The sequence below is a fragment of the Urtica dioica genome, chromosome 5 (assembly GCF_054948205.1).
Source record: "Urtica dioica subsp. dioica isolate 48M chromosome 5, U.dioica_male_clone48M_v1_H2, whole genome shotgun sequence".
In the NCBI taxonomy this organism is placed as follows: domain Eukaryota; kingdom Viridiplantae; phylum Streptophyta; class Magnoliopsida; order Rosales; family Urticaceae; genus Urtica; species Urtica dioica.
Window position 1 is genome coordinate 40600082 of NC_142760.1, and position 9297 is coordinate 40609378.

The following is a 9297-nucleotide window of genomic DNA, read 5'->3' on the forward strand; positions in this document are numbered from 1 at the left end:
TTTAGTAATAATTACGTGAGTGTGATTAGTGAAAAGAGAGAACCGAAAAATCATGCGTAGTTCTAGAAATTCCGACCATAGGAGAGTTTAGCAAAAGCGTTGCCCTTGCTTTCTACTCATCTGTTCACTCATATTTACTTTTAGTTTAGTTTGTCGTTTGAGTTAGTAATCATCTTTGTTTATTTGAGTTTAATTTGTTGCTGGTTGGTTTAAATAATAAATAAAATAGGTAAATAGCGAAGTAAAACGTTTGGAATTGCTATATAGTCAACGTTTCGTAAATCTTAGGTAAATAGCTATAAAGATGATGTGGCCTAATAAATGGAAGTGACTATTTACCTCAGATTTACATCTGTAAATATATAAAAATGGTTATCTATCTAAGATTTACAAAACGTTGGGTATTTAGCAATATCAAACTGTAAATATGGCTATTTATCTAATGGGCGGTTAAGCATAATTCTCATGGGATCGACTCGTTCTTACGAACTTTACTACTTAAGCGACTACGTGCACTTACGTACGAATAATTGCAACAAGTTTTTGGCGCCGCTGCCGGGGACTAAGTCTTTAACCGCTATTAGATTAACTAATTTTCAATTTAAGCTCTCTTTTTTTTTTTGTACTAACTTCTCTTTTTTATTTACTTTCATTGTTTTTAAGGTATATGCGATAAGACGGTGACGAGGGCGTTCTTCCGGCGACCCGAAGCAAGCAAAAATGAAGTCGCTCGATGCAGCGAAGAGAGGAGAATGGCCGCCGTGATACAAAAAAAAAGAGGAGATGACTCGGCGAGGAGGCCAGCCGAGACGTAATCTGAGAAAGAAGTATCTCGTCGAGCTATTGACGTTAACTAAAGCCATGGTTGGAAGGCAACCCAGCGTATTTTTTTTTAAAAAAATTTGTCTGTTTATTTCCGATTTTTTAAAGGAATGAAAAAAAAGCCTCGGAGCTTCGACGAGCCCATTTGCGCAGGAGGCGCCCCATAAGGTAAGTATTCCAGCCCCTATTTTTATGTCCAAACATTGTGGACAACGTTCATTTCAAGTTTGGGGGAGTCTTATTTATCGGGGATTTTCTGTTTTATTTATTTTATTTTTTTAGTATAACTTCTTATTTTTCAAAGAAATTGGTGTGTAATTGTCTTGTTTTGATTGTAATTATGAAATACTTGCCAAGGAGAATGTAGGATTTTAAGTTTATGCTTAAGATTGTTAGTCATGAACTTCTTGAGTGTGATTTGCCTGTATAAGTTTTGTGTTTATCGTTATGTGACCCCAATATATATGTCTCGAGTCTTTAGGGTGTATTTTTTGAGCGGAACGGCGCGTCGTTGTGCAAAATGCCGAACGACGTTTAACGATGAAATGAAAAATAATGTCTTAGTCGGCCGCACACGTCCCGGTACGCTGCCGCCAAATTTCGTCGACATTTAGAACTTTGATTAACACCAATTTTATTTCCATTCAGTGAAAAAAAAAAAAAAAAATTGTCATAGTCATGATTCATGAATGCCCATCTGAACCTGGAATCAAATATCTTTTGACATTTAAGATTTTGACAAAGTAAGTAAATGAAAAAAAAAAAAATTAACCTTTGAGATCATTATGGGTTAATAATAAGCGTGGTAGCTAACTTGGTCTAGCGGTAATCCCACACACACTTCGCAGAAATGCATGTCCTAATATATCATGTATCCTGACCGATAGTGCCTCTACTAAAAAAAAAAAAAAAAAGAGCGGTCTATCCTTTTTTTTTCTTTCTGTTGTGTATATTATTTCTTAGTTTCCCTTTTTTTCTTCTCTTTCATAAAACTTTTAAGAATTATATATCTTTGTTCTCATTTCTCAAGCTATATATATATATATATGTACACGTAGATCAAATATTAAAAATAAAAACCGTTAAAAATCGATTATTGGCTCTCCAATTGTCAAGTTTCTCTGGATCGTAGAAGGCAAATTAAGGAGCTTAGCCATGATGAATTTGAAGATCTTGTTGACATTAATATTGTGAGTTGAACTTGAAAAAAATAACGTTGCATTCATAGCCCTCGCATAAGCCCTTGCCTGCAAATCACACACATATATAGTTACAAATACATTTTGATTATTTACTATAGAAACCCAATATATACATATTACTATGACAATATAGCACAAAAATTTAATCTACTAAATGAGATTAAATGAGAAACTAACAGCAATAATATCATTTAATTGAAAATCATAAAAAATCAACAAAAACTCAAATATTGACACATCTAGTACCAAATCAATCATGAACTTATTGATTATGTGACACATTTAGTTACGAACTAGTTGATTTCGTGACAAATTTAGTACTAAATGTGTCGATATTTGAGTTTTGTTTTATTTTTTGTAGATGATAAACAATTGATATTATTGTTGTCAATTTCTCTTTTATCAAGTTTTTTTCTTCGTTTTTACTTTATAATATATATATAATAAGAAATTATTAAAAGAATAAAATACAACAAAATAAAAAAATCAAACTTATTTTTAAAAAATTGAAAAGTTTAGTTATGTGGAAATGCCATTCAAAATTCACAAAGAAATGTTGAAAATTTGTTTAAATAAATGTTTCGTATCATATATTTCATGATAGAAATTCTTACAAAATTGCATGTATAAATAAAAGTGGAAATTATCCAACTTACCTTATTTCAAAACATATTTCCTATAATATTGAATTACTATTCATATTCTCAGAATATCTCAAATTAATCAGATCATTATGGATTATTTGTAAATGAAGGATAATCAGAGAGTTGCCATATTGGGATAATGAGCATGTGTACGTGAATTTCCCTTAATATCACTATTTTGGGTCACACACTCGGTCAGGCATGTGGGCCAATAAAAGCTTTATCCTTGACGCGGTGAGAGAATTAGTGGGGTTTGGCAAATGTTTGAAAGAGAGAGCTATGACTATGAGTTTGCTAAACAAAAGTGTCAAAGGTTTGGCATAAATCCAAAACATTATTTAGGAAAAGAAAAAAATTAAAGTGCCGGGTGACGACCGGGTCATTACCCGACATAGTAACAAAAATGTGAGCCCCACAAATAAGCTAAACTTAGAGCTTGAGATCTAAAAAATGAGATTGTCAACTTAAGTCAATTCTAAAAAAAAAAAAAAAAATTAGTTTCAATAGACAAAAATTTATCTTTAAATACTAATTTTCTAAACAAGTAATTTTATTTATTTATCATTTCAATTAAGATTAACCGAACATCATCGCGTTTAAGTTCGTTTTTATTACACGGTTTAAGCACATTTAGATCGGATGGAAATTATAACAGCATATCATATTTAAATCCAATTGTGTCCCCATATTTAATAATGTCATTTAATGATGTTATATGTCATGAATAACCCATTTAATGTTGAGATATAGACACTAGTCAAGTTATCTACTTAAGATTATCTTAAATGAATAATGTGGAAACTATTTTGTTTCAAATTTGTAATAAAAATTATTGAATAAAGGAAAAAGAGATCTATGGAGCTAACATGTGTGTGTATATATTTACTACATAATATTACTATGAAAAGCAGTTTTTTAATTACCTGAGTAATAATAGTCCATTGAAGATCCGGTGGAAGTCTAGCAAAATCATCAAACTTTGTTCCTATTAGTATTGGTATTGCCGTCTGCAAAATAATAACAATAATAATAGTAATAAATAAATAATTTAGAAACTACATACAAATTCATTTGAAACTTGATTGAAATAAAATTCCACTCGGGAGATCAATAAATCATATAATTATATGTTTTTAGTTTACCTTATTCCACTTTCTCGCCTGATTATACCATCCAATAACACTGTAAAGTAGTCACACAAAAAAAAAAAAATTAATGTCTAGATCACAATCATAAGTTTATATAAGGATATAATTAACATATAATTTCACTCAAAACTTAGATAATAATTACTTTAAGACACACCTGTTAAGTGTACAGCGACTTGTAAGATCAAACATGAACAAAATAGCCACTGCGTCTTTGCAAGCTATTGGGACATGAGGTTGAGATGTTGGGTCACCTAATAAACAAAGATAAATATAGAAATAAAAAAAAATTGAATCAATAGCCAGAATAGTTCTATGTGAGAGTCCCTTAAAGTAACTGAAAATTTAATATATAAATAAAAAAATTAAATATTATTTACCTCCTACATCCCATATGTTAAAGGAAATTCTGGCTCCTTGTACAAGCAAAGTTTTATCCATCAAATTCAGCCCAGTCATTTCTAAACATTTCTTTTCTTGCTCGTCACCTATGTATTTGATCTTAAAAAAAAAAAAATCAATTGAATGAAAAAAAAGGCAATAATAATTATCAAACATGGTAATAAGAACTATATATATATAATACTTACAACAAAGCTTGTTTTTCCAATCTGGCAATCACCCAATAAGCTAATCTTCAAAGTGACCGAATCTGAATCCGCCACCGAGGCAGTTTCCGATCGGTAGTCTTCTCCGGGGGTCTCCGGCGGGTAATGGTGGTGGTAGGACAGCTGGCGATACCTGATTGGCCGGCCTAGAGAGCACACCACAATTCTATCCCATATGAACCTAAAAAACTGCTTTATGATTGAGACTCTCTCCTCCACTATGCTCCACCGGATATTGACATTAACATTTATTTTCTTACAAATTTGTGTCATCTTTGGTGGCCATGAAAAAAAAAAAAAAAAATTGGAAGCTTTTTGAAAGAGTTTTAGGAACAAGATGAGAATTTTTTTTTAACTTTAACTAACTCAATTGCTTGGAAGGTGAGTGTGATATAGAGAGGACAGTTGACCGGTATTTGTCACCTTATTTTGTGTTATTCCCTATACAGTCCATAAAGCCGGCTTCTTGGGTACGACCTCAAATGAGGGTATTTTGGTCACTTTGGAGCTGATTAGGATATTTTGGTAATTTAGTAGAAGGGTAGTTTGGTAAATGTGTATATAAAACAACCGAAAGATGGGACGAGGGAATAAAACAAAGGTATGTCCACGTACACAAAGCACAAGAATCATTTTGAGGTGTTTATAAGATAAGAAAATTAAAGATCGAGACATATTAAATTAAAATGGGTGAGAATTGAGAAAGTATTGGGCGTTGTGAGAGGGTCCAGAATCACTTTTGTATTGCATCTCCAAGAAATTAATAAAGAAAAAATTAAATGAGAGGGAAAATAAATATTTGGCAATGCGTGCTTGGTGACTATTTTAATAGTTTGTTTAAAAACGTTAATCTTTTTATTTTTTATTTTTTGTATCTAATGAAGATGCCATATGTTGTCAAAATATGACTTGAAAATGAAGTAATATTTGAATAATCCGGGCTTAATTTATATGGTTGAAATTTTATATTCAGGTTTTGAGATTAATTTACTATTATTTGTGCTAAATTTTAGAATTTAATAAAACACTGGATTGTAAAAAATAAAAATAAAACAATTAACCATTAATTTTTTTTCAAAAAAAAAAATTAAGTACGATATATATATATATATATATATATATATATTTATCTGTTAAAGCTAACCTAAAAAACTAAAAGTTCTTTGGATCGATCTAAGGTGTGTAAGCAAAATTGTATTTTTTAACTCATAAAAAAAAAGTTAATCGATGATGGGTTGATGCAAAAGTAAAATAAACAACGAAGGGCTTGTCCTTTTACATTTTACAAACGTAGATCTAGATCAAAGAATCTATTACATTTTTTTTTTTTGCATCAGCAAAAAATTTCATAATTACCACATAACCCCCATATCCTCTCCACTTATTACGCTTGTTAAGAAAAAAATATTGAAAAATGAAAATCGTATAGTCTGCTTTTCATAAAGAGTATAGCAAATAGCTTTTGGTCATAAATTGATCTAAATGAAGCGTCATCTTTACTCTCCAGTCTCCATTACGTTCTTATCCCTTTAAATACTTTTGGACATTAATAAATAATTAATATTGACGTCTCCGACCAAGTAAAGTGCTATGCCAGTAGCAAATTAAAATGTTAAAAAAAAATAGCAAATTAATATATTTTTTTTAATTAGCTAGCTACACTTAGTACACCATCTATATGGAATCAAGTAGTCATATATCTCTAAGACTTTCTCATAGACAAATCTATATAGCAAAAATACAAACCCACTAATTGTATTCTAGGTTGTTAACTAGGTATTGGGTAGGCAATATGGAATTGTCATTTCAATGTTCAACGATGAACACTTTCCTTTTGAGTGTTCCACAAAAAATTTCTCTAAACTTAGTACCAACCATTTTCTAATGTTTTTTTTTTTTGCTTTCTTCCAGATGAATAGTTGGTCGATTCATATTGAATATATAAATATGCAATATAAGTTAACAACCCACATTTTAATTGGTAGTAACTTCATAGTTATACATATTTATATATATATATATATATATAATTTATATTAGTTAAAATGTTTTAGTCATATGTATAAATTATAATGTCATTTTCATAAATCCAACTAACTATAATTTAAATCACGTAGTTTTAGTGTTTGGGCCATCATGCGTGGGCCATGGAATGAGTGTTAATATGAAAACGAAACTATACAATCATTAAGTTAGAAGATAATATATGTCATCATATAGACTATCTTAATGCTTTATGTACCTTTTTTAATACAACGCTATGAGGCGACCATGTAGCATTCTCTAGGAATTTATTATAGTTTTAAGTTAGGTAAAGCTAGCAAGTAACATCTCACCTAGAGATGATTAGGGTCTAACCTGTGTAGTGAAAAAAAAAATGGAAGTATAAACTAAAATAATTAAGAAACTAGAATTGTAGGTATAGTGATTATTCTTAAAGCACGTGTTGACATGCATCAAAAATTATATAAAGTTAAATTGTTTCATTATGACATACAATATGTTGACTTGAAAAATTAGTACAATAATATCTCACGAAATACACTAGGTACCGAAAATGCAGTCTCGAGGATTCCAAATGTTTAGGCAAGATTTTTCCAAATAACTACAGACTAATCTCGTAGAAGAAAGTAAGTAAATGAGGGTGTCGAAAGGTGAAAACTATAGCTTGTGTGCTTGAAAAAAGTGAAGTGTCCATTCATTTGAGTTCATTTTTCTATTTACAGACGTCTTGAGACGAGTACGCGGGGTGGTCAGTCCCACGTTTTCGACGATTATCAAATAACTGCTACGAGTTCATGTGTGTAGTAGATGGTTGTTCTTCGTGCTTTTCTTGGTCATAACTGTTGAGGTGAGCGTTTTGTCTTTTATTATGACTATGTACATGTGCTTGTTTTGTTTTGACTAGTCTTTGACTTATCAGCTTCTCTTTTTCTTCGAAGTTCTGCTCGGCAGGGGTCGTTCTTGACTTATGAACGAGTCGTTCCTTATTTTTCGTGAGTTCTTGGGCCTATTAGACTCGAACTCTGTGATGGACACATCCTGTTCTTGGGACTCTGAGTAGCCTCATCGGCCAATTCGGATTATGTGAGTAACAATTGCCTTCTAGTTTCTTAGTATTTTAGTAAAAATGGTAAGGGACTCCGAGTAGCCTCCTCGGCCAATTCGAGCAAATGAGGCAAGATTATGACCTTTAACTCGCCGCGGTGACCACTAGTGCGCCGCGCTGACCGTGTGTCAAACACCTCATTGCTACGTTCATCTTCTATGCTTGTTGTGGTCAGGGCCAAAATATGGAAGAGTTTTCCGCACTAACAGCACGCCATGCTTCAAGCCTCTGCGCCGCCGTGTGACAAAATTCTGGAATGTTTGTTTCCCTTTTTAAAGCTTTTTAAACTCGTCCAGTGGCTCATATAGCTCCGAAATCATCATGTAACCTAGTTACTAAAAACATATATTTGCTTTTGTTTAGCATTCTAAAATAGTTTTGGCTAGTTTTGAGAGCACATGAACAAGGAAAAAATGGTTTTTCGCTGGAATTGACAACCCGATGAATGCTTCGACTCCGAATTCAATTGTTTCTCTTCTTCTTCTCTTTTATTTACTTTTGCACTCTAGATATTGTTGAACCTCAATTTTAGGTAATATGAATTTGTTTTTTTTATTATTATTTCAATGCTTGTTTTGTTGATTTTAAATATTGTGTGTTTGACTAGATTATGAAATCAGTTATGAGCTAAGAATTTATAGTGTTGCGATGCAGTCGGAATTTATGATGGTTGGGGAATTCATTAGGGTAAGATATTCTAGTTTATTTCAAATTATATGGATTACTTACGATGAATTGTGCTTAATCCTTTCTAGTGATTGATCACTATTAGAATTGTTGGGATTGTTTGTTTTTCGAAGGATCGTTGACAATTGTGCGGTTATTCATATCTTTATAGTTGGCCTAGGTTAATAGAAAACTCTAGACGATAATGTAATCATTTGCATTCTCGTTCTTCTTGCTTGTGATTGTTTTAATATGATTAGAAGCCGAGATGATAATAATCCGTCAATTGCATAGATTTTCTAGAAGACTCGAGATAAGTTTAGGAATATTTGAGAGAAAGAGAGTAAGATTAACATCCATAAGAACTGATTAGTTGTTTCGAACCCGAAGTCTCCATCCAGTTAGTTCCAGTGAAATCGCAACCCCCGCTTATCCATATTTGAGTTTATGTTATTTTTATTACTTTTTAGGTATTGATTAAGTTGGTTTTTATTCTTTGTCCAAACCACCTTTCAATTACCATGAAATCAATTTGCAATTTAAACTAGATTAATATGCTATTTTAACTAATCCTCGTGGGTGACATCTGTATTCACAAATCTTTACTATTTTTTTTTTGCGGCACAAGATAGAATCGCAACAAACCTCAATTGATTTTATCTCTTTTATTAGATTCACGTGTATTTATAGATGACTATGCCTATTTTATCCAAGTGCTCAGCGTATGTTGTGACGAAACTTATTATTCTTCAAAGAACATCGCTTGTAACATTTTTATATGTTGACAGAAAGAGGGGATAACAACTATTGTAATTTTCCTAATAATCACTATGTTGTTAGGATTCGACACATGAATCCTACCTAAAATCATAAAAACGAAATCGCAAAGAACAAAATTAGCATACTCAGATTTATAGTGGTTCACTTTCAATACGAAAGCTACGTCCACTTTGCCGCTGCATATTCTCACTAAAACCCTAATTGGGAGAAAAAAAGTGTTTACAACTCTCTTACACTTTACAAAGAACATCGACGCTTGAGATATTTATAGGGAAAACATTAGAGCTTACATACATGCCTGAAATTCCCAAAATATCC

At 31.7% G+C, this 9297-nt stretch overlaps 1 protein-coding gene across 1 annotated transcript; it reads right to left on the reverse strand.

The window, feature by feature from the left end:
* Window positions 1-1755: 1755 nt before the first annotated feature.
* SGP1 (Ras-related small GTP-binding family protein) lies at window positions 1756-4813 on the reverse strand. The gene is made up of 6 exons (XM_089615177.1): window positions 4407-4813; window positions 4197-4317; window positions 3974-4070; window positions 3811-3850; window positions 3592-3675; window positions 1756-2069 (listed from the first exon to the last, which is right to left on the reverse strand). The coding sequence occupies exons 1-6, from the start codon at window positions 4695-4697 to the stop codon at window positions 1905-1907; spliced, it is 798 nt and encodes a 265-aa protein (XP_089471303.1). The 5' UTR covers window positions 4698-4813; the 3' UTR covers window positions 1756-1904.
* Window positions 4814-9297: the final 4484 nt, after the last annotated feature.

Excerpts from the sequence above, each read along its gene's own strand:
- SGP1 (XM_089615177.1), bottom strand. The coding sequence starts at position 4,697 with ATGACACAAATTTGTAAGAAAATAAATGTTAATGTCAATATCCGGTGG. Across the intron at positions 4,318-4,406 it reads TTGGAAAAACAAGCTTTGTT|ATCAAATACATAGGTGACGA; the intron begins GTAAGTATTATA and ends TTTTTTTTTAAG. Across the intron at positions 4,071-4,196 it reads TAACATATGGGATGTAGGAG|GTGACCCAACATCTCAACCT; the intron begins GTAAATAATATT and ends TTTGTTTATTAG.